Source organism: Dipteris shenzhenensis, chromosome 23 (assembly GCF_047967505.1).
Source record: "Dipteris shenzhenensis isolate YYH24624 ecotype China chromosome 23, Dip_SZ_1.0, whole genome shotgun sequence".
NCBI classification, from domain to species: Eukaryota; Viridiplantae; Streptophyta; class Polypodiopsida; order Gleicheniales; family Dipteridaceae; genus Dipteris; species Dipteris shenzhenensis.
In genome coordinates, this window is record NC_141618.1 from 13,845,488 (window position 1) to 13,871,461 (window position 25,974).

At 40.1% G+C, this 25,974-nt stretch overlaps 1 protein-coding gene across 1 annotated transcript; it reads right to left on the reverse strand.

The window, feature by feature from the left end:
* Positions 1-22,301: 22,301 nt before the first annotated feature.
* On the reverse strand, positions 22,302-24,159 carry LOC147887024 (uncharacterized). The gene is made up of 3 exons (XM_087394665.1): positions 23,997-24,159; positions 23,319-23,837; positions 22,302-23,013 (listed from the first exon to the last, which is right to left on the reverse strand). The coding sequence occupies exons 2-3, from the start codon at positions 23,806-23,808 to the stop codon at positions 22,544-22,546; spliced, it is 960 nt and encodes a 319-aa protein (XP_087250791.1). The 5' UTR covers positions 23,809-23,837; positions 23,997-24,159; the 3' UTR covers positions 22,302-22,543.
* Positions 24,160-25,974: the final 1,815 nt, after the last annotated feature.

Genomic DNA, 25,974 nt, shown 5'->3' on the forward strand with positions numbered 1-25,974 from the left:
TGATTCTTCCAAATCATGGTAGCATAATCATATAGAGTTGTAAAGATGCTATGTTCAACATCCCATCATGAATTTTACTAAATGGTATAGTTGTGTTGTTTATTAGTAGTCACCTTATATATCCAATCTCCTAAAGTGAGATTTTAAGGCCATTGCAAGTTAATGTATGGTGTTTTACCTGGTACATAATGGTGACATACCAGAAAAAACTACTTTGTTCGGGTGGAGCAAACTTCAAATTCTAAGTTTTAAGTGCTAGACCTAGTCACATTTGAGGGGGTTCACCTCATGCAATTTTAATGTATCATGTGCATTCAGAAGGAGGGGTATTTTAATTCAACTTTTAGGGAAAATTTAACATGATTACAATGATAGAAGGGGTTGTTTAATTTCACTTTAAAAAAATGTAGTTAGTTCACAAGTAAAGAGGGGTGGTTTTATTCGGCAAAAATTATAGTTACAGGGTTTTTTAAATACCCTTGAACTCACATGATACAAAGGGTTTCTTAGTAGTGAATCTCTTAAGCTCAGGGGTTGCACTACTAAGAAACCCTGTGTATCACGTGCATTCAAGGTGTATTTAAAAATCCCCTCAACTAAAATTTTCACCCCAATATAACAAGCCATCTTTACTTATGAAATAACGGGTTTTTTTCTAAAGTTGAATTTAAAAACCCCTCCTAATATTGTAATGCTATTAATTTTTTTTGAAAAGTGAATTAAAAATACTCTTCCTTTTGAATTCATATTCACATGGTACACTAAATTTGTGACCCCTCGAGAGGGTGATGAGCACTAGCATGAATGGAATGGATGCAATCCACTCAAAGAACAACACATGACTAGGCACTCATTTATATCTTTTAGTAGAGATTGACATCGTTGAAATTGAGATTTGCAGTACTAGAAAACATTCCATAGAATGTGCATTCAAGGGGTAATATCTAAACCCCTATACTTGGGGGTTGCACTTATAAGGAACCTTGTGTATTACTTGCATTCAAGGATTATTAAAAAAAACCCTCAACTAACATTTTCCCCCCAATAAAAAGACCCCTCTTTACTTACAAACAAAGTGATTTTTTAATAAGTTTGAATTTAAAAAAAACCCTCTTGTTATTGTAATCCTATTAAATAAACTTGAATTAAAATACCCCTCCTTTTGGATGCACATGGTACACTAAAATTTTATGAGGTGAACTCCCTGAGCCCCTATATTTCTTTGGCTTTGTAGAAACCTGATTGTTTTGACTTTGTGAAATAAGAAACCCAATTTCAGGACTACAGAAACCATTATGTTGCTCAAGCCCACATCATATGATTGGGTGCACTCCCCAAAACTTGACATTGGTTTGAAGAGGTCATAATCTTATTGTTCACATGAAGATATTTGATTTGGAATCTAAAACGAAAGCAATAGAGCAATGAAACAATAGCCTATGATGTAGACAATGATGGAATGGTTGGGATAGTTAAGGCAAGCGACATGATCATCCATGCTCCATCCATGAGGGACCTCTAAGGGAGAAAGATGAAGATGAAATGAAATCACTACTATAATTCAGGGCCTTTTTTCATGCCTTGTATTGACACTTTTTTAACAAAGTTGACAAACATTAACAAAAGCATCGAAGCACTTGCTAGAATTTTGTGACACACAAGCATCAAAATAGACATCTATATAGGCATTGATAATGCTTATAAGATAAACTCTAAAGTTGCAACCTTGCAAAGTTTTCCATCTCACTTTGGTAAGGTTAAATTCTATCATACACCAATAAATTTTCTTTTAATTTGATCAAGAAAAAAGGATATATTCATTTATGACTTTAAAAAATCGCTCTAAGCTTCATTAAAAAGGCTAGTCTTCCAAGAGTCCAAAAAATCAAAACGTCCAATTTTGTACATGTGGGTGCATTATACATGTAAGAAATGACACTTAACATGAGAAAATACGTTTGGTAGACTTTCTCACATGAGAAACTCTGCAATCTTCTCGGGTTTCCCACAAGGAAATCTCTGGCCCCTCCATTGAAATATTGGCTATCATGATAATCAACATGAATAACTTCAAAATAAACCAAACATCCACTATATCCTTCAGCATTGCACTTAACATGAAAAAAAATATTTCTCTTATGAGAAAATTTGCCCATTCGATGAGAGTTTTCTCACAAATATAATCCTAAATACATTTAACTTCTCGATACACTGATGAAGACTCAATACAATGATCCAATACAACATATTGTTTTATGAATCATACAAGCAAATACTATTAAGTACTCGAGACAATGAATCCCACACTACTTTGGTAGAAGGACATAAAAGTGTGCTAGGACACTTTTTTGTTCTGTTGACTTAAAGCCACTTCCTAGAATTATTCAAAGGCATTGATAAGTTATTTATTATTTTGCCATAATAGATTATACTATGAAACAAACTTGGAATTATTATGGATTGGATCTATTACTTTTGAAGAGTTCTACCTAAAGTTTTAAGGTCAACCTAACACCGAAATTTCAAGCAGTTTTCCGTGTTTTTAGATAAAATGGCCAAACTTATTAATTAGAACGAGTTTTTTAAGAGTTTGTAAGTCTTAGTCTAAGGATAGCTATAACACATATCCTTACATTGCTTTGCAACTAGATAATGATAGATATTGTGATTTATGGCCTCAAATGTAATTTTAGTGGATGTTGACAGCAAGATACAATTTGATCTTTTGCAATTTCTTTGACATGTCCAACAAGTTCCAAAATCGACCATACTTTGTACATGTCTTCAATAGGATATTATGGAGTAGCATGAATTTTTAGAGGTGCACCTAATATTGTATAGAAAACCAAACTCAAATCTTATTTTGATAATTCATTATGTTGCAATTTATGCTATTTTCAAGATACATGGTGTTTCAGGGTTCATTCGGTAACCCCAAAAAGATGCTACAGTTTTATAGTGCTTGCTCTCTCATATCAGAAATACAGATAACAATACATATGAATTGTGCATTAGAACAAGATAGATTGCATGTCAGGAATATTATAAAACATATGGAACTACAAATAGAGTTATATTTCCTTCATGATCAGAAAAGTATACAATACGTGATCCATAAGCGGTTTGATACACCCGACAGTTGGACAGTGTCCTTTCATATCTAAAAATGAGTAAGTTTACTACTAATGACTCTTAAGGAAGGATTAGCACTAGATTCTACACTAAATATTTATTCAGTTATCATTGGCACTCTTGGTGGATAGGAGTTTTAGAAAATTCCTTGACCTGAACCCACCAATGTAAGTTTAAGATCAATCTAATGGTAATTAGTAGACTCTCTTCATGATGCAATCATCACATCAACTCAAGACAGTGCAATCAATAGAGTGAAGATCTTGGTGCAATACCAAGGTTCAAACTACTCCCATACATAGCTATTTACCAGTTCCCAAAAGAAAGTTCAGATACCAGTAGTTATTCCTATGTAGCTTCTAAGTACAAAAGTGAAAACAAAAATAGAACTAAAGGATGGAAAGTACTATTGGAGAAATACTTTGTTGAAAAACACAGGAGTTGTAGAGATGATACTCAAGGGTGTGTATTTATAGCTATATCAACCTGTGTTACTGCCTTGGAAATATCATCCAGAAATGTTGATGAAGCAGGTAAATTTTGGTATGACAATATCTCATGCTCAATAATGAAACCAGAATCAATAAACTTTGGAAAAGGTGAAACAATTTTAGTGCTCAACAGGGATGAGGGATCAGTATCAAACTTAGAAGATGTACCCAGTGCAGTCATAGCTTCAGGTATCATAGAAACAGACTCACAAATCTGATCTTCCAACATTGTTTGGCAAATATTCAAAACTTCACTCTTTGATGGTTCATCAGGGACATCAACACTTTGGCTAGCATGCTGAATCAAAGCCTGTACTACAAATTTCTCAGCATTTGTATCTCATATGTATACCCCCCCCCTCTAATATGCTTGTAACCCTATGAGGTTAACCCAAAAATGTAACTTTCATCTCCTCAACCTCTCCAATAGGAGACTTCAACACTTTAGAAATGGAAAGATTGCACATTTGTGCATGATACAGTTCTTTCTGTAGTGCTTCAATCTACCCTTCAAAACATTGTAACTGAGACAAATTCTTCTCTCTGTAAATAGTCCTGGAAGGGGAATGCAATGACTTGGGATACTTTGTCTCCGATGTTGACCCACATCATTCTCATGTAATATTTCAATTGGTTGCCCATCTCTTCAAACTCCAATGCACCAACAAAATTACCCTCAATATCCAAGGTATCCTCATCCATCATACTTTTAATATGCTTCTCTACTCTAGTCAAAGCTTGAACTCTCTCTATCAACAACAGACATTCAAATTTTAAAACATAATTTTCCTTTGTAGCAATATGCAACCATTCCACTACAATGGTGCTCATGGTATTTAACCATGATCTGACTTCTTCCACCATCCCACTGAGTGTAGCAACTAATAGATTCTATAACTTTCCAATTTTGCTCTCCAACTAGTTATTTTTCCCTTCCATATCTCGGATTAACTATTGGGCTTGAACCCGTGCTAGGTGATCTTGTTGTTGCACCTCATCCTTGTGCTTTATCAAAGATTCCCTCTCCATTTCCCATTGATGTTTTTGCTGAGTCAGGTTATCCAACTCAAACTGTAATCTTGTAAGTTTGTTATGCATATGGGTTTTAAACTTCTCATGATCGATCATGTATGCTTTGTGCACGTCTTTCTCCTACCTCAACTGCTCAGATACCTGTGCCAGCAAATCCTCACAATGCTTCTTGCACCTTTCAGCCCTTTGCAAGTTATATTTTACTAACACAGAAAAAGCGCTCTTGGCATCATCCAAACTCAACTCTACATTAGAGGAGGAATGAACTTGGCTATCAAAATAAATAGGTGTAGATAATTCTCAGATAATTGACCTGGACATCGTCTAATTAGAACATCAGATTTAACTAGCAAAGAAGGAACATCAATCTCTTTTTGAGGAGACCGATCCTTAGGCGCTACCCCATTTGGAGAAACAACAGTCTATTGTATCTGGGCCTCTTTGAATGACTCCTCAAATGTAGGAACCGCCATCACATTATCTCTATCGGGTGAAATAAAAATTGGATTCACAGGTGTGTCCTGCACATCATCCAAAATTAACATTGTGTCTAGCTGTCTTGATACTAGCTTGTCTTGAATGAGCTAATTACCACCCTGACTCATTTGACCTTGATTAGTATGCTTGAATCATAATTGAAAACTTCTTCAAACCAGTATTTGGCACTTGTAGCAGCAGGCGGAGATGGCAGCACGTCTTGCAACATAGCCATGATCTTTTACGAGGCCTTCAGATCCTCCTCAGGAACCAACTTCCCATAAATCCATCTGATCCTCCACAGATAGTGGCATATTCACCTCCTCTTCCTCAGCTCTGGGTGGTGGAATCAAAATCGGATTGTCCACCTTCTTCCGTGCATTGGCTCGAGTTGGGATGGTTTTGGAACTCTTCTTTGCTGCGTGCTTGCATCCCATGGTGCTGTCTCCATTTTCGGTGGTGACGAGAGGAGTTGTGGGAGTAGGCTTGTGAGAGATCGGATTGTGACAAAGGTATTATCCATGCATGGAAGCAAACGATATCTCCCTATTGTGCATCAACTTTGCTATGTGATGCCGAATTTGGTGCAAGGGAAGTAGCTAATCTCTGGTAGTGTGATTGGTGTAATCTTGCAGATTCTTTTGTTGGCCAATAGGAGGTATCGCATGTGTATTCGAATGACGATAGAGCGATGTTGATGAGATTTGGCAAGCTATGGAGTACAGTTGGATAGAGCACTTGTAATGGTGATAATGAGAATGGGCATGGTAGGAGGTGGTCGGGAATCGATTTTGGTGGGAAGGAAGTCGGACGAAGAGGTTAGCCCATCAGGTGGTCGGAAGCTAGTTGGACCATGTTCGAGTATCTTGGAACTGGTTGGTCTGGAGTTTGAGTGTGCAAAGATGGTCAGATGCAAGTTTGGGTCGGCGAAGATGGTCAATTTTGGTTGGCAAAGATGGTCAGACCACTGATAGTTTGTTATGTAGCCGGTCAGATTGCAGAGTAATTGGGGCCATGTTGGATAGCTGTCTTTCTATAGGAACCCCATTGCACAACTGTGCTACAATTGGAACTGTGGCAAACCTTTCATTCTATTTGTTGTAATCACCCTCGTTCAATCTTGTCGAGCTTGACGCTATTGGTACTATAATACTCCATCTACATTGACTATAAAATTGGTTATATAAAAATGTTAATACCTGGTATATGTTTATAGGGGGTCCTCGACTCATCATCAATCGGTTGGATTGTTGAAAGGGGAAATCTAAAGTGTTCCTAATGTTGTGATCTGGTGACCCATCACCCTTACCTGTAGGCCATGTTGTTGTTGAGATTGATTAGGTATTGTTGTTGGTGTTCCTGGGAGGAACTTCGTCGGATTGGTCCGTGAACCGCATGAGCTAGTCAGACTAACCCATCAAACTTCTACATGGTGAGCTCGATTCTAGGATGGCAATATACTTCAAACATGTTGATCTCCATTATTTCAAAGCTATGGGATTGTAGTATATTGACAGGTGTTGTAGTTGGATTAGGTCCATTGTATGGTTTCATTGAAAATCGTTTATTGGTTTGACCAGTGGGTTGTTGTATAGGTCTAATAGAAGGAACCTACCTTGAGGCATTACTTCAGTGATTCTGAAAGGACCGTCGTACTTTAGTTTGAACTTTCCTGGCCGTAGTCCCAATTTAGAGTTGTACATCAGTACCAAGTGATCCTTTTGGAATATTTTAAACTTAATATTCTGGTTGACCTAGGCTTGTCTTCTCTTTTGAATGGCCTTGGAAATAGTAGAGCTCTGTATCCTATCCTCATCCAACTTCAGCAATTGCTCAATGTGGTAATGTAGTGAATCTTCTAGAGATAATCTATTTTCGACCTCTTTTCGATAGCGATTCTTAGGCTCCCAATGATAAACTCCATTGGCACAATAGCCTCAGTCCCATAGACTAGTCTAAATGGCGTCATCCTAGTGGTGACTTTGAATGTTGTGTGGAAGGACCATAGCATGGAATCAATCATTTGGTTCTGGTTTGTCAGATTGTCTAAAATGGTTCTATTATAAGTCTTGTTCATAATCTTGTTGGAACTCTCTTCCTAGTTGTTTCCCTAAAGGTAGTACATTGTAGCTTTCTTATGAATAATCATGTGAAGTTTTGTAAGCTTTTGGATTACCTTGTTTATGAAATGTGTGCCCTGATCTGAAACAATTTCGATTGGAACTCCAAATCTTGTAATAATGTTTTTATATAGAAATCTGGCCACACTACTCACCTTGTTATCTCTGAGAGCAATGGCTTCGGCCCACTTTGTCCAATAGTCAGTTGTTGCAACCAATCTATTCTGGTTTTGTGTATACTTTGTTGGAGGTTTGATTGGACCAATAAAATTGAGTCCCCATTTCTGAAAGGGTTCTAGTGGCAGGATCGGTTGGTGTGGCATCCTATCAACATCCGTGGGTCTGCCATCCCTTCAACATGGTAAGCATTCCTTGGTGTATTGATGTGCATCTTTGAATATTATTGGCCACCATAGGCCAGCTTGCATAATTTTTCTTCCTGTAATCTCTCTTGAGAAGTAACCCCTTGCTATCCCCTCATAAGCCTTAGTTAGGACAACTTTTTGCTCATGAATAGGTATGCATCCTCTGATCACTTGATGAATGCCTCGTTTACACAACACCCTTGCAATCACTAGGTAGAGTCTGCTTTGCGGTACTTGTTTCTTCTTCTGATCTCGGGTCAGTGATTTTTGTCAAAGAATGTAAGATCATGCTAAACCTAGTACAACTAAATGAGCATAAGAACTACAGAGGCTCAAAGCACACTAAATAAGACATGAGAGGGAGATAGAAAATCTATATCTCTTGCAATGTGTGTGTACTCAACAATACATGATAGGCCTTTTATATAGAGAGTGCCCTTTGAATGGTCAACCCATGTGGGATCCTCTCATCCACATCTCTCCTTATGGATATCCTCAATCCACATCTCCACATCATGTAGTCCACATCCTAGGGTGGCTACTTTGATTCTTTCGTATACCATACCTTAGCCTTTAATATGTGCACATGGCACCATATCTCAACACCTCCCCTTGGTGCCATGATCCTTTGGCTACTGCAAGGTCGTCAGATGTGAGTTACAAATCCATCACCTCCCCTTAGTGCATGCATTGCTACTTAAGCTGGTCAAGCGTGGTTTTTGCATGTCAATACCTCCCCTGGATGCTTGTGTGGCTACTCTCAGGTGGTCAGGTTTGCTTTACAAAACATATGGGCTGAAGGTGGCAAGGTTGTTCCTTCTCAATGCTTGATGTTGATGGCGTTCGCTTCTTCGCTTGACGTAGCTTGATGCATGATGCTTTGTTCTTCCATGTGCCTTAACACTTTATGTGTGGATGCCATGCTCTATGCTATAGTCATCTCATGCACTTGTGCTTTTGGCATGCTTCTCGGGGGGGTCACTATGTATAAACCCTCTATATCACGTGCGTTTAAGGCCTATTTCTAAAATCCCTTATCTGTAAATTTTTCTATAATAAAATGTACCCTTTTTCTATACAAATCTGTAAATTTTTCCCAAATTTATTTTAAATACTCCCTTATGTAAATTAACTTTTGTAAAATTTAGATATTAAAAATGTCCTTCAGTTGAACTCACGTGACAGGGTTACATATGATGAGTGACCCCCCCGAGGCATGCTTATTGCATTCATGCGTCGCTTTTCCATTTGTTGCAAAGGTCTTACCATGAGCTTTTTTGCTTCAATGGCAGTGTCTAATTGCTAACAATGATTCTGATTTGACAGGTGCGTAGAGCTCAAAAAGGCGATCACTTTTCCTTTTTGGAGCATGTCCAAATTCTTCCTGGATTGCAAGTTACGACTTGTCGAAGATTCTGTGAAGAAGAGAAGGCCTTTGCTAATGTGGCAGAGGGATTCACATGCACAATTCCATACTGTTCTTAGCAAGGGACTCTGTGCTTAGGTGGCACTATGGTAACCTTTTAACCTAGCTTGGTTAACCCAAGGTTACACAAATTTTACCATGGTTCAACTAACCCAAGCAGTTGAACCTAACCACAGTTGAATTTGACCACCTTATCTGCTGGAGCTATTGTGTCGTGCTTCTTGTCAGAGCTCATGGATGTGGACGCATGGAGCTATGAGTCTGGTCATGAGGTCATCTTGCAGATTCATAGTTAGAGAGGTCAAAAGTTGTTCTTTCCTTTCACAAAACCGAGGGACTAGATCTCTCTCCAAAGCTCTCTTTCCCTTAACGATGGAAATTTCCTCATTTGAGAAGAAGAAGAAGAAAGGGCACTTAACTCATGAAGAGAAATTCTCTCACAATGGAAATGCACCCAAGGAATCTCTCTCTCAAAACTAGAAGCGATAAACTCTCTAATCTTACATTCTGAAACTAATCTAGGAATGGAAGCAATCCTAGTGAACTACTAATGAGCTAAACTAGGAGAGCTAAACCTATGCTCTGATACCATGTCAAAGAATGTAAGATCGTGCTAAACCTAGTGCAACTAGATGAGCATAAGAACTACGAAGGCTCAAAGCACACTAAATAAGACATGAGAGGGAGATAGAAAATCTATATCTCTTGCAATGTGTGTGTACTCAACAATACATGATAGGCCTCTTATATAGAGAGCGCCCACTGAATAGTCAACCCATGTGGGATCCTCCCATCCACATCTCTCCTTGTGGATATCCTCAATCCACATCTCCACATCATGTAGTCCACATCCTAGGGTGGCTACTTTGATTCTTTCGTATACCATACCTTAGCCTTTAATATGTGCACATGGCACCATATCTCAACAATTTTGGTATGAGACCATCAGTTATTAAGAAGAAAAGCATCTTGTCATACCAATATGGTGGTGCTTCCACTCAGACTAAAAAAATGTCTGCATCAGATAGGTCATTGACAATACCTGTAGGAGGTTCTCCCTCACTAAGTCTACTTAGATAGTCGGCTACAACATGTTATTGCACATGTGTTTGAATGATTTGGTAGTCGAATTCTTGTAGGATGAGCATCCATCGAGTGAGCCTTCCTACAAGCTGATCTTTGTTAATCAAATAAATCAATGCCTGGTGGTCCACATGGAAAATCACTTTGTTGGCTAGTAGATAATGCCTAAATTTCCTGAGTGCATACACCATTCCCATTGCTTCCCTCTCTATGACTGCATAATTTTTCTTTGCACTGGATAGTACTCTACCGGCATAGTAGACTGGTCGGAACCATTTTTGAACCTTTTGTTGCATTAAAACTATGCCTACAGCCACATTGGACGTATCAACGAAAACATGGCATGGTAAGGACCAATTGCGTCGTTGCACCATAGGTGCAATGGCGAGCATTTTCTTCAAAATATCAAAGCCTTCCTTTGACTTTCACCCCAAACAAAGGGTACATTATCTTTTAAAGTGATCTCGATCAATGGTTTGCATACGTCGGCAAGATATCTCAAGAATTAGTTGTGCCATTTTATCTGGCCAATGAACCTAGCTAACTGCTTGACATTTTTTGGAGGGGGAACTTTATGAACTATGGATACCTTCCTGGGGTCTATCGCAATACCTTCTTCAGAGATGATATTTCCCAAGTCTAGCACTCCTCATTTGACTGGAAAAAGCACACTTGGTAGGGTGTAGTTGGGACATCTTGCATTTCTTGAAGCATAGTCAGAGATGGTGGAGATATTTAGACTTTCTTCCAAAGACTAAAAAGTCATCCAAGAAAACTCTCATGCATTCAGTCAGATATGGTATGAAGACATCTTGAATCCATTTTTGAAATGTTGGAGGGACATTCTTGAGACCATAGCCCATGACATTACTAGCAAAGACTCCCCATTTGGTGATGAAAGTTGTCTTGTCTTTGTCTTCTAGTGCCATTCGAATCTAGTTTTAACCACTGAACCCATCAAGGAAGCTATAGATCTCATGGCCAGCTATTACATCAAGCATAGTGTCCCAAAATGGTAGTGGAAATGGATCTCTAATTGTAGATGCATTGAGCTTTCTATAGTTGACACACAATCAAAGCTTACCATTCTTTTTTGGCACAATGACAGTAGGTGAGAGGCATACCACTTTGTCTAGAGGATAAATGAAACCTACACTCAGGATGTTTTCGAGTTCCTCTTTGACTTGTCTGCCATAATTTGGATTCATCCAATACCTTTGTTGCACCACTAGCACGGCATTTTTTTGGATGTTGATTACACTTCAAAATGAAAATTTAGGCCACCCTTCAAATTTGAGGCTTGATTTTGATGATGAACACTTTGCCTTCTTCCTTATATCCTAGTACATTGAATTATGATGGCACTTTCACAAAAGAGCATGATGCAAAGCTTCCATGATTATTTTGTAGCAACGTATGGCCTTGGTTAGATGGCACCATACCAATCATTTTTTGTCATATAATAGTTGGCTAGATCAATCATCGACACTTTTGATATACCCCATGATGTGCTCGTGAGTGTCTACATTAATTTTAAAGAGCCTTTGATCCTTATATTTGAGGTCACACCTTGCATTTGAAACTTAATAGCTCTAACTAGATGAGAGTAGACAAACATCTCTAGCTTCTTATCTAATAATTTGTAGCTGTGGCCTTTCTTGGAGGTCTTGTCGTAACAATACCTCCAATCACTACTTTCCACATCTCATAGGTCAGGCCTCAATGATCAGTAAATGCTTCCATAACCTTACGTTTGGGTTTCGTACACCACAACACAAAGTATGGGTCATCTTCCTCATCCTCCTTAGACATGGCTTTAACTGCAAGTTATCCCCCTCTTCTATTGCATCAGTGAGTCATTGAATTCCTTTTTAAATCATGGTCCATTGTCTATCTCTTCAACATGGATCAAGTATAAGATAATTTTTACAATGTCCTCACACCCATCATAATCTCCAATGATGCACACACCATAATTCCATTTGTTTCATAGTTGTAATGTCCACACGCTCATCATAATCTCCCATCATGCATGCACCACAAAATAAAGAAAGCTATTTGTGTTTTTAGACAAAGCTGGTTATTTGAAAACCCCCATATCTTGTGCAAATTTTGTGCCCCTGTAATGGTGTTACTGTCTTATCTCTTTCTCCTCTCTACTTCATCCACCCTCCCCTCATGGAACATTCATTGCACTAAGATACTTTTAGGATCTACTTATTGTATGTCAACCATGCCTTTGTGGGTAGGTTACATACAAGCCATGTTGTTGCATCCTGGGCATCTTGCAACTTATCTTGGGGACATGTTAACTGATGTCAATAAAGATGTTACTTAATAACAATTTTATACCGTCATATTCCCCCTTGCCATGGATGGATTCAAAGAAATTCCACAACATGTTTAGACTCTGTTTAGACTAATGAGGGATTTAATCCTTGCAACAAAGTAGAATCCACGGGCTGATTTAAATTGAGAGGATGCACCATCTAACCACACCCAATGTCTACTCTTTCTACTTCCAAAGACCCTCCAAATTTATGTTTTCTATTCTCTCTTTCTCTATCCCTCTCTTTCTCTTTCTTTGCAAGAATCTCTCTCTCTCTCTCTCTCTCTCTCTCTCTCCTTTAATAAACCTCTTACAAAAACAAACAAAATACTATTACAAAAAACATAGAATACTTCTCTCTATCAATTTGTCTTCCAAGGTACCCCTCACACAAACAAACATCAAATTTTTTTGAAATACTTAGTTACGATATGCTCTCTTCCTACTCTATTTCTCCACAAACAAAGAAAACATTATCAATATCATATCACTCTCTCTCTCCCTCCCCAACTCTTTGATTAGATCTCTCTTTCTTCCTTCTTTCTTAAATACTTCTAAAACCTAGCAGTTTGAAATACAATCTCTGTCTCTCTCCCTCAATCATCCCCTCAATAGAAGAAAACATAGCAGTTCAAAATATAATCTCTCTCTTTCTTTTCCCTTCCTCTATCTACCCCTCCTATATGAGCAAATAAAAAAATGACTATTTTCTATCTCTCTCTCTCTCACTCATCTCCTCAAACCGATAAAAGACATAGTAGTTTCAAATATAATCTCTCTCTCTCTCTCCCTCCTATATCTATCCCTCCTATACTAATGAAGAAAAAAACGACTATTTTATGTCTCTCTCTCCCTCACTCATTCCCTCAAATAGAAAACAACATAACAGTTCGAAATAATCTCTCTCTCTCTCTCTCTCTCTCTCTCTCTCTCTCTCTCTCTCTCTCTCTCTCTTTCCCTTCCTCTATCTATCCCTCCTATACCAGTGAAGAAAAAAAATGTCAAAAACCATCTTGTAGTTTTATATATCGTCTACCTCAATCTCTCCCTCTTCCCTATCTCTTGTAACCAACATATAGACAAAGTGTGATACAAAAACATATCTACTTAAAACAAACAAAACTTTCAAGGCGAAATCACTTCATTACCTAAAAAGTATGTGTTCCTTCTTCTAGAGTTGACTCTATATACTCCAAAAAGGTAGAGAAAGAGCCAAAAATGATAGAACACATGCTTTTCTCACTCCTTCCAAGCAGATTTAGGTCGCAACTTCAGGAGGTGACTCTCTATACTCCAAAAAGGTGAGGAAAGAACCGAAAATGAGAGAATACCTGTTTTTCTCACTCCTTCCAAGCAGATTTAGGTCGCAACTTTGGTTTCTAAGAGAGAGTGAAATAGGTAGAGAATGAATGGAAGAGAAGAGGGATGAACAGAGCTTGGACAAACATTTCTCTGAGAGATTTTTGAATGTGGAAGAAAAACGTGAGCAAAGAGGAGAGAGAATGACTAAGCAAGAGTGGAAAGAAGATATTTTAAAACCAGCTGGTAGAAAGTGGCGGGAATGAATGTTTGAAACGTTTTGGAAGAGAGAGAATATGGGGAGAGCTGGTTAGGAAGTCAAAGTTTGGGCCAAATGGTTGAACCAAATGGAAAATATGAGCATAGTTCTAGCTAGGGGATAGTTTGCCCTGGGAGGAAAACAAGGAGGCCTGACATGGTCAGGGCAGGCCTGCCAAAGATAATTTTTTATTGTGAACCACCAATGAGGTTTTTTGGGGTATTTTGAAAGAAAACTAAAATCTCTCCTAGATTTGGGAAGCCTCTATTACAGAGAAGTCCACATGGCATAATCTCCTTCATGGATACCATATTCCCTTATCCAAGCATCTAATATTTTAGTAATTCTCCAAAGGTCCCCTTTTTGAGTCCAAATTTTTTGTAATGATCCCAAACGGTAAAACCCATGCTTGTTTTTAGTATATCCCAACAACCACCGTGCTCATTTCCCATAACGAATCCACACATCCTACAAATCCATTCATCTTGTAATAATAGAAGCAAACCACCGTGCTGGTGGGTGTTCATATCCTAGTGCAAACCAACCACCGCGCTGGTGAAAACTTATCCTGCACTACTATCGTGCTATCCCTACACTGTTGTCGTGCTATCCTAAAATTTATTGCATAGTGCTATACTAAAATAGTGCCCTTTAGACGGTTTATCGTTTTGCTAATCGTCAGATTTCATCCCATGCTTACTTTCAATATATCCCAACAACCACTGCCCTGATTTCCCATAACGAATCCATTCATCTTGTAATAATAGATGTAAACCACCACGCTGGTGGCTGTTCATATTCTAGTGCAACCAACCACCGCACTAGCGATAACTTATCATGCACTAATCCTACACTACTACCATGCTATCCCTACACTACTATCGTGCTATCCTAAAATTGCATAGTGCTAGTGCCCTTTAGACAGGGTGTGTTAACCGTCAGATTTCAACCATCGGGCTACTTAAAACATTTAAGTACTAACATGGAAGCAGGTCGATACAAAATCAGGTATTACAAGCACCATGAGAATATCCACAAGTTCAAGAAATGTCTACAAGATTTTTATTATATCAAAACCCAAGGACATTTTGCTTTTTCAAGGAAATTCTAGACTCCCAACTATCTTATCAACCTCTTTATAGCAAGCATCTCCCAGCTCTGGAGGCTAGTCTGCTGCACAATTGGTAGACCTCTTCACACACTTGGATTACACACTGCTTGCTTGACTCTGCCAACTTATATGCCCATAGTAACTCCTCCTTTCATTGGGGGTTCTCTTCATCCTTCTCTTTGTGCTCTATACATCTTCAAGCCTCTATCATGTCCTGCCAAAGAAACCTACATCATGAGCTTGACAAGTACCTTAAAGGAGCAGAAAAAACAATAGCCAGGGAAATTAATAATCACCGTCTGTGCTGACTCCAAGTAATACACCCACCACCGAAGCATGTCCTCCTTGCAGCTATTTTCCTCCTTCTCTGGGTCTATTTCTGCACAGATGCCATCCAAAATCATTTTCAGATAGAACAAAAGCATTCCAAAGTCTTTTGGGTATGCCATAGATTTGCAGTAGGTGGATAAGTGTACAGAGTTTGGATGGGTGTATAGAGTTTTGGGGCTAGATTTCCTAATGGGCTCTCAATTTTGTCTACATTGCACTTAAATAGGGAGAGAGTTCATTGAGCCCGACCTTCTCATTCTTCAGTCTCATGTTAGTTCTCTAATATAAATCTTTCGTCTCGCATTAGTTGTCTAATCAAAATCTTTCGTGGTACTATAGTTCACTAATCGAAATCTTTCAGTCTCACATTAGTGATCTAATCAAAATCTTTCATCTCACATTACATGTCAAATCGAAATCTTCTGGGGTCAACGTTAGCTTGGGTGCAGCCAATCGCGAAACTATTTTCGGGGCCATTTTGGGGCCTAACGCGATGCGCTTCTGGGTGAATATTTGAATTTTGCGTAGATCCATGCTCTTGTCGAAAATTTTCTCGAATCATGAAGGCGCACTGGCATAATAATGAGATGCAATCTATTTGTTTAGAACACCGCATAGCTCGACACATGGCATCTCTGTCCTACTTCGCGCAGCATAGTCTTTGGCCTACGCCACTTGATCGCTTATCATTGCGCAACCTTTTGCTGCAACTTTGCCATTTGTCACTGGACACACACCCATGAAAATCATTAAAATTGAAGTTTGTGTCTTGGAGAGACTACCACGCTAGTTCTTGCCATAATAATAAGATGCAATCTATCAGTTTGACCACCACCGCAGCGCAATCTCTGGCCTGACCACCTGTCATCATGCAGCCTTTTACTGCTTCTTTGCTTGTAGCCCATGCAAATTATAGGTTGGCTTAGAGAGACCACCGCGTTGATCATAATAATGAGACACAATCTATTATTCTGAGCATCTCCTCAGCGTAGTCTCTAGCCTGACCACTTGTCATCGCCCAAAATTCAAGGTTGTCTTGGAGAGACCACCGCGTTGGTTCTTGGAGTTATAGCTCTGTTACCTATTTTTACGTATGGGAGGAGATCTATGAAAGCGACTATGCTGGTTCTTGGAGTTATATATAATAACTTGTGTACCAAGGAAAATGTATTCCGTTGTGCAACCAAGCAAAATACAATTGATGATATGGCCCCTAATGCATGTAGATATGGCCCTTGCCCCTAAAGGGGACCCCTCAAGGGCCATATCGTCAATTGCATTTTTTGAAAGTTTAATTGTAATTTTCTAGATGTATCTCCATGCAACCACAATGGTGGGTCGTTGGAGTTATTTTAGGGCTACTTTGGTCATAAACCATGGAAATTATAGTCCTTCTTTCTTGTTATTTTAGTCCTTGTTGCAGTAAATATAAATGATGGCAAAAGTACAATTTATCGAGTGAAAATTGAGCAAAAGAGATTACAATGTACATTTACATCCAATAACAAGTTATATAAAAATTATCAACTTATACGAGTAAAAATTGACTAGAGGATCTTACATTTATAAAAACTCGGGAATTGTTGAGAGCCTTAAACAAAAGATTACAGGTAGCGTCCATAACCATTCAAATACAAATATAAAAGTTAACAACAGTGCATACTGAGAGCCTCAAATTGAACAAAAAGAGATTACATAAATGCCTTAGAGACCAAAACATTACATCCAGTGATCCAAAAGATCGTTGAGCTCGCCCAAAAGATTACATCCAACAATTGCTGAGAGCCTCATTTGAGCAAGAGGGAATTCGTACAACTCAGTTTTCTACCAGTCTAGCTTGTTGCATTAAAAAAATTTAGGGAGCCAAAGGAGGATATGATGGAGAGGCCAAGGCCATGCACATTGCCAAGACTCAGATTATGGCCCCCCCAGCAAGTCGAGAGTACTCTACTCTGAAAATATTGAGGCCTTCGTCGACATCTAGGGGGAACTCATACAGCATAGCCATAAAGAGGCCCTTTGTGAGCATGTTATCTAAGGTGATGACATTCAGATGTGTGGGGAGTTGCCTATGGGAACGAAGGGTCTCCACTAGTGCTAGCATTTCTACTTCAGGTGAGTGCAACGCAATCACCTTATATGAGAAGGCAGATATTATTGGGATCATAGAGCATTAAGGGGGGGTGGTACTAGGCATGCTGAAGATGAGTGGGTGAGCAGAAGATGAGCAGGGGAGCAGATGCAGTGACGAGAGTTGGAGTAAGGAGCGTGGAGCAAAGTAGAGCAGGGGCACAAAACAGCTAGAGTAGGGGTGTGGAGCAAAGTAGCAAAGCATGGGTGGATCAGAGCAACGTAGTAAAATGCCAAATGCCACAAATCTTATATATATTATAAAGGTCCAACCACGATGGTGGCTAGAGCCCGGGGTTTCATCCATATTAATTGCAGGCCACCGCGTCGATGGAATTTCCTAGACGGGTTGGTAATCGTGTGAAGAAGATGCCATGTGGTGCCACTCTGGTGGTTGGTAATTAACTTAGCCACGACAGACGTGGCTAATAAGAGCCACCACCACCGGGCAGTAATTCTCATTACCATGTCTAATCACTCATTGCCATGTCTAATCACTCATTACCATGTACTCTAGTTCTCTATTGTGAGCATGCGAGCTCGGTGACTAGTAATTTTTATTGCACTCGTAGTGATCATGCATGCTAAAGTACGGTGGTGGGTGAGCGGTGGCACGGTGGAATTGTAGCCACCACGACAGACGTGGCTGATGAGACAGCCATCACCATCGAGCAATAATTCCGGTTGGGTATGGCCAATCTTTGGCAGACCGCCTGTGGGATACACCCTTAGGAGGAGAAGAGCTGTTAGCTACCCCTGTAGAGCCTGAATCTTCCAAGAAGATAAAATTAAATCCTTGGGGAAAATCCATGCTTCAAAAGACAGAGACTTGGAAAAAAACAGAGGAGAACATTGCCAGTATATTGCTTACAATGCCTCCTAGAAGCTCCTTCGAAGCCTTCTCCCCTGTCCACAACATGACAGACTTGCAAGCATCCCCAAAATGACCAGTCCGCCTATAGCAGGAATAGACTCCAAAATGGAGCCAGAACATGCCCTCATAGTCTTGCAGAACTATGTTGGTAAGCAAAGAAAGGTACATACCTATCTTGAAATGAGCATTTAAAGCACTCAAATCCTTTCCAGCTATCTCGCTCATAAGGTGTGAGTGGAGCACATGTGCCCATGATATCTTTGTTCCCTTCTCAACTACACTCAACATAGCATAAGAATCTCTACTCAGTATTTTTCTTTACTAGCAACTACATCCTTTCGAGATACCAAACAAGTTGCTGGCGCCTTCTGAAATCCTGAACATTATTGATGAAAAAATAATTCTTATGTGTCTCTAGTGGTCCGAATTCTTTCTGCATGTCGAAATCGACCTCCTTTTTGTACACTACCTCCTCATTGATGATAGGAAGCTGAAAGACCTGTGCTATAATTTCAAGGGAAATCATGGCATTCTCAGCAACAAGCATACCTCCGCTTTGTTGGAAGCTCTTGTATTGTGCTAGTGCATGCGGCAAAGGTTTCCATGACACCCAAGGTAAGCTCGCGTACTGTATTAAACCAATTTGCTTTAGCCACTTCTAATGCTTGGAGAGATCCAACGATACCTTGATGTCCACACCACCTTTACTCTGTCCTTGCCTATTGACTCACCCACATGCGGTAATGTGGGAATGCACCATAGCTTACATGAGAATAAGTGGCAGATGGGAATTTCATCTCCCATTAGTGGTGGTCCTGTCTCGTTATGAAGCCTCATCGACAAAGCCATTACTTCACAGCTCTGCTCCTTGGTTACTTCTAATTTCAGCAATATCAAAGGAAATTCATCGTAGGTGCCAATGTGATAATATGAGTAGGTGTCAAGTGCTTTGCTTTGACGACTCCTTTGCTTTGTCAAATACTCAGTGCTCTAACTTGGGAGGTGGTGACGCCAGAGACTGCGCTGAGGCGATGCTGAGAATGATAGATTGTGTCTCATTATTATGCCAAAAACTAACGCGGTGGTCTCTCTAAGGCAACCTATGATTTGCATGGGATGCGGGCAAAGAAGCGGCAAAAGGCTGCATGATGACAGGTGGTCAAGCCAGAGACTATGCTGTGATAGTGTTCAGAATGATAGATTGCGTCTAATTACAATAAGAACCAGCGCTGTGGTCTCTCCAAGCCAACCTTCAATTTTAATGATCTGCATGGGTGCGTGCCCAGTGACAAGTAGCAAAGTTGCAACAACACGCTGCGCGATGATAAGTGATCAGGCGACATAGGCCAAAGACTATGTTGCGCGCAGCAGTGCAGATATGCCATGTGTCAAGCTATGCGGTGTTCTGAATAAATAGATTGCATCTCATTATTACGCCGAGGGCGGGAGTTAGTGCAAAATTCAAATATTCACCCAATACTCGCCATGTATGTCTACTGGATCATATTCATCTTCCTGCACTTGATCAAGTGTATCTTTTGTGTCAAAGTCAGCATTGCTGGAGTTGACATCCTTTGGTTGATATTCACGTCCATCGAATGTTGTGATGAATGTTTCACTTGGTTTACAGAGCTACTGTCAACATGCTTCATCAGGCCCATCGTTGGAGTCTCCCTGAAATGAATCATGTAGATCGTGTACACCTTCATCTTCCTGTCTGCCATTTGCATGAGCCAAATCTGCATTTCTGGAGCCTCGATCTTGTTTGTTGCCATGATCTCTTTCGGTAAATTTGCATGCAAATTTCTCATTGCCGGATCAACATCTTTGTCACCATCTATGTTTTCATCTTCAGGATTATCAACGTCTCCTTGTATACCTCCTTCAGTGCCAACTTCTCGTCGATCATCTTCTCTGTCAGAACGAATTGCACCGGCAGCGTCCCCTCGATTTTTGTCTTCTCCTTTGCCAGGCTCATGATGGTCTACGGGTTTGATGCAACATAAGCATGCAAGCCTGCGTCAAAGTGTGCATCTGCAGGCAATAGCCTCATCAGAAGTGCCACAATCATCGTCAATTTCTTTGGTTGCATCAGCTTCGTCTTCTATGGAATTGTCATCGTGTCCTTCTTGATGATTTTCCTCTAGTACGGTTGTGAAATATCTTGTTTTGTGCATTTGAGCTCTCGGACCAATCGTGCATATCATTTCAGCCATCTTTGTCTTCTGCGTGTAGATCATTTTTGCACGTATGATCTAGCTGCGCGCTTTCATCTGCATGATCATGCCTCTCAATGATTGGTTGATCCTCATCTACTTCATGAGCCTGAATGTCTGAGTGATTTGTCTTAAGGTCTTCAGCCCCAATTCAAGAAAATCTTGCATGGATTCTTTCATCACGTGAGTCATCTTCTTCGGGTGGTCCGTCAGATGCTTCACCGAGATGGAAAGGGGTTTGGATCGTGATGCAAAGAAGAGAATTCTTCTTCTTGACTATGGATTTGCAGATTCGAGGTACAGGATGCTCTTTTACAGCTTGATCGTACGTTGAGCGCAGACGGATGGACATGTGCAAACGAGGATGGAAACAAGTCACCGTCGGTTGTGTATTTGATTTCTCCACTTTTGGGCAGGAGACACCCTTCGTCTTCTTCTCGGACGTTCAGGGGTTTGAAATTGCCATGGTCTTCTCCTCTGTTGGCCGGGAGGGTGCCTTTGGCGCCTGGGTTTTTTTGCCCTTTTTGTTGTCTATACCCATCAGTGGGGTTTTGCAGATCGTCATCTGCCTCTCCTTGACTTGGCAAGAGGGGGCCTTCGCCAGGGTCATTGTGCCCTTCTTCTCCATACCAGCTTGTTTAAGCCCTTTTTCTTGTTGTTTCCCTTCATTGAGGGTCTGCAGATCCCCGTCTGCTCCTCCTTTCTTGGCTAGGAGATCGCCTCTGAGCAGCACTATTCTGTCTACCCCATCTCCTTCATTGTTGAGAAGGATTTGGAGACGCTTTCTTGCGAAAGTTCGTAGCTGGTTTGGGATCCAACTGGGTTGATACCATGTAAAAACCAGAGTCGTGCACAGAGGTGAATAGAATTGTAATTATTGATTGTGAATACATCAATGTATAGGCGTTTCTGTGACGGTTATCAAAAGTTGTGACGATTCAATCACACGGTGTGTGTGTGTGTGTGTGTGTGTGTGAGAGAGAGAGAGAGAGAGAGAGTGTGTGTGTGTGTGTGTGTGTGAGAGAGAGAGAGAGAGAGTGTAACGAAGACCTTAATCAGATCTTAGTTTCAATATCACACAGCTTTCAAAATTATCACAGAAGTACAATGCAGCGTTTGAGTCATGTAAACAGCATAGGGTTTGTTTCCACAGGGCCAGATGCAACAATCATTCATTTGAGCACTTGGACCCTGTGGGGTGGCTTGTCTTCCACCCCCCATTTCAAGCTACACAGTCGGCAAAGTTAGACTCCAAATGATCAATGAGGAGGTTAATAAGGTGCCCTACCCACCATATGTGACTAGGTCTAGCATCTAATACTTGAATTTTTATGTGTGATCCAAACAAGAAAAGCAAGCAAACAAAAAACCTACCAAAGCATAATCCTATTTTACAAGATGTGTTTTTGATATTAGACCTTGTTTGAGACTTGGATTCATGTTTGGGACCTAATTTCGGTGAAAAAGTATTACTTTCTCACAGATTGGACATTTTGTCAGACAATTTTGCGATAAGAAAAGCAGTGAGACAAATGAGGAACCCGAGGATGAACCTAAGAAGTTGAATTGACTCTCCCATGCACACGAAAACAAGAGAGTCAACACAAGAAGTAAGCCCACCAATTTCAGTATATTGTCAAATAAACCACAATACAATGCCATCGTCACAATTTTATAGCACATCACCATTATGTACCAGCTAGAACACCATACATTAACTTGCAATGGCCTTGAAGTCTCACTATTGGAGATACGATATCTAAGGTAGCTATTGCTAAATAACACAACTACACAATTGACTAAAATATCATGATGGGATGCACCTTTACAACCCTAGATGACTATGCTCCCAATATTTAGTGGACCATCTTACACCTTGTTATAGGTGCCAGATTTCACATATTGTAAACGTCCATCAGCAAAGTATCTTACTGAAAGAACGCTAATCTGACATTCATTCACTAGCCAACTCAAATAGTATTCATGAGCCTTCCCAATAGCAGGTGTCTTAGGTGCACAAGCTGTGACCCCATTCGGAAGATGGACCAATGTGTATGTTGTAGCTTCACTATCCTCCAGTCCTCCCTTGAAGCCCTTCCAAAGGGCTTTCCGTGTGGTCTGGATAAGAGAAGTGGTGATACTCATTTCATTTCCAATAAATTGCCCTTCTGGCTCCTCTCTGTTCGCAACAAGGGCATCCCTATGGTGCTTCCAAAAGCTACCCTTCCACGAAGCCTCGGGTCTTTTTTCAGTGTCCCTGGCCTCCTCAAGCTGGAGTGCCACTCCCATCTTTTCTTCAAAGTCGTAACCAAGAATAACAGCTATTCTAGCATTTGGAGCTGCAAGCGTCAAACGCCATAATGAGACCGCATTCACAAGTCGAGCTTTGAAAACAAGCTGGAACTTATGTACAAAGTAAAGACTTCATAAAAATAGATTTGTGGTTTTTTCTTCTGAGGATGAGTCTCTTAAAATTTTGACCCCGTCGTATCTATCCATATAGACAGACTTTTCGTCTCGTTTCCAAAGACATCTTCACTGTAGCAAATTGTATAAGAGTCTCTCTTGCAGCACAGATTTCTGTTAGCAAATCTCTGTGGAAAAGAGAATAAGAGAAAGGCCATTTAAGGAACAGATACTTTACATGCCATGAAATGAAGCTCGTTAAAAACGACACACTTAGGATCGTTCGGCTTCAATGCTAACTGCGCCCATCCTAAATCCCCGTTTGGAAATTGCAGAATGCGGTGATCCAGTGAATTCGGATGCCATATTCCGTCAGGAAGACTGTGCTTCAGCTCGTACATCGCCCATGGTCCGCCTTCCCAGTTGATGTCCGGGCCTTCTCCAGTCGTCGCATACCACTGATTGCGATGGTATAAATGAATCCTGTGTTTGTCCACGGGCCAGAGTGATCTGACAGATTTATATGTTTTCACAATCTCTGGACCTTGCAATGGTTGGTACAACGCCCACAATCCATGCCAGTGTTTCCAGTGAGTCTGAGAATTCCATGACCACATATCATGAGGCGTCAGCTGAACCTCGATAATTTCCTCTCCAAGGGCTTGCAGGTCAGGAACCGCGTCGATTGAACGCGGATTCGTCATGGTCAGCTCATCGACTGTCGCCATTCTTCTTGACAGCCTGCTCAATATGTGATCTACATGCAACCGGCTTACAAAGTTATTACAGAAGTAAGCTTGGTCGAGTCCAAAAAACGTTATTCAAGGAAAAGGAGCAGTGCCATATAGTCATATGAGAGAATCAAGAGGACTCATTCGCTGCATTATGATATCTAAAAAGGGGCGTGGGCACAGACCTCCAAAGAGGGAAAGAGAATTGCCTTTGAAACTCCAACGCAGTGAGAGGGGCTGGTATGTGTGTGAGTTGTGAAGGAAGATAAAGAACAATTCGGTAAAGGAGTAGATGCCATAAGCCTAGTGTAGGGAAATGAGCTTAGAATTGACTCACCTCACTCAAATATTTCTTGAGCAAGGCTAGCAGCACTTGGTAAGTCACTAACCTTTCCTTCACTTTATGGAGCAAATACTGACTCTGCAAAATTATAACATTGCCAAAATTAAAAACCCCACGTCATGCTTGCTTCACCCTCGAAAATTATATACATTGCCCAAATCAAAGCAACATTGCAAGGAATCAAAACTAAAGAGAACAAGGTAATGACAAGTGAGTCACAATTACCTTGCATCCACAAGGTCTTTATGTAATTGGCCAACACTTGCACCTCTGTGTCAATGGTTGCTCGCCCTTTAAAATTGGACAAGAAATAAAGACAATACAGCTCATACGCCCTCCCACATTTGTTTTACAAGAGGAGAGAGAGAGAGAGAGAGAGAGAGAGAGAGAGAGACTTGTGACCTTGAATCACTTTTACATAGAGAGAACCACTTCTATGTAATGGATTTGATGTAAAATCATAACAATATGGACTATTTACGAAAAAGATGTAATGTCCCTTTAATAAATCATGAGGGCAGAATTCAAGTGCAACACACATTTCATTAATTTTGGACTCCAATGTCTATATTTCGACTAATCCTTCCCAAATGGAAAGTTTACTTTATGATAATATCATTCGAGAATCAAAAGTTTACTTTCTGGCACTATCATTTCCACATAATAAATTTCACAATATATCTCTATAAACATTCGGGGAGAAATGGGATCCCAAAAGGGCCTCCAATTAGTGTTTCCTAATTACAAGTGATTAGGGAGGGATTCGAGGTATACCAATGAGAGTGCTCCAACGTGTGGGAGAATGATACGTTGAGGTGGAGCGTGGAAAGGCATCCAAAGAGCCCCTATTGGTTGTTCCCCTTATAGTAGGGACCACCCAAACCATCCCCCCCCCTTTAACCCATGCTTAACCTTCCTCCCATATGCACCTTCCCCAAATCAGCCCCAAATGGCATTCAAGAGGAGGTGGGCCCTCCTGGGTGATTTTTATTCCCCCCTTCTCTCTAGGTATTTTACTTTATGAAAATATCATTCCCAAATCAAAAGTTTACTTTTTGACACTATCCTTCATCAATAAAAATTATATTTACTCAGAATATTATTTTTAACTAACAATGTAAAAACTAGGAAACATAATTTGTACGTTACTCTATATTACAAAAGTCCTAGTATAAACTTATATTTTAGAGAAATTTAATCCTCTTTTAAAAATTAACTTTTTCTTAACTTATTAATAATTTAAGTCCATATATATATATATATATATATATATATATATATATATATAGAGAGAGAGAGAGAGAGAGAGAGAGTAGAGTTCCATGCATGAGATTAATTTACCATGAGAGTCCTCTAAAATCTCCAAGAATTAAAAATGGTGTTAATGAACACCTTTCAGGGTTTTGGAACTCTAAAATCTCCAAGACTTAATAATGGTGCCAATAAACACCTTTCAAAGTTTCAAAAAGCAACAACAGTAAAATCTCAAAGAACTTTATAATGGTTCTAATAGAGACCTTGCAATAGTTACAAGGTGTTTTAAGATGTATTTGCACTGAGTGAAGCACACACCTTCAAATGATGCATCTTGATGGAGAGGGAAAGAGAGGGAAAGAAGGAAAAGGCAAGGGAAGGGGGGGAGAGATGGAATGGAGAGGGAAAGAGTGGGGGAAAGAAAGAAGGGACGGGGAAGAGGGGGGAGAGAGAGAGAGAGAGAGAGAAGGGGGGGAGGGAGAGGGGAGGGGAGGGGAAGGGGGAAGGGGAGAGGGAGAAGGAGAGGAGAGGGAAGGGAGGGTAAGAGGGAGGAGAACGGGAAGGGA

What these genes read in the sequence shown, in the direction of transcription:
- LOC147887024 (XM_087394665.1), bottom strand. Translation starts at nt 23,808, where the DNA reads ATGGCGACAGTCGATGAGCTGACCATGACGAATCCGCGTTCAATCGAC. An exon ending in CGAGCTTCATTTCATGGCAT is followed by an intron (nt 23,014 to 23,318) that starts GTAAAGTATCTG and finishes TGACGCTTGCAG; the next exon opens with CTCCAAATGCTAGAATAGCT.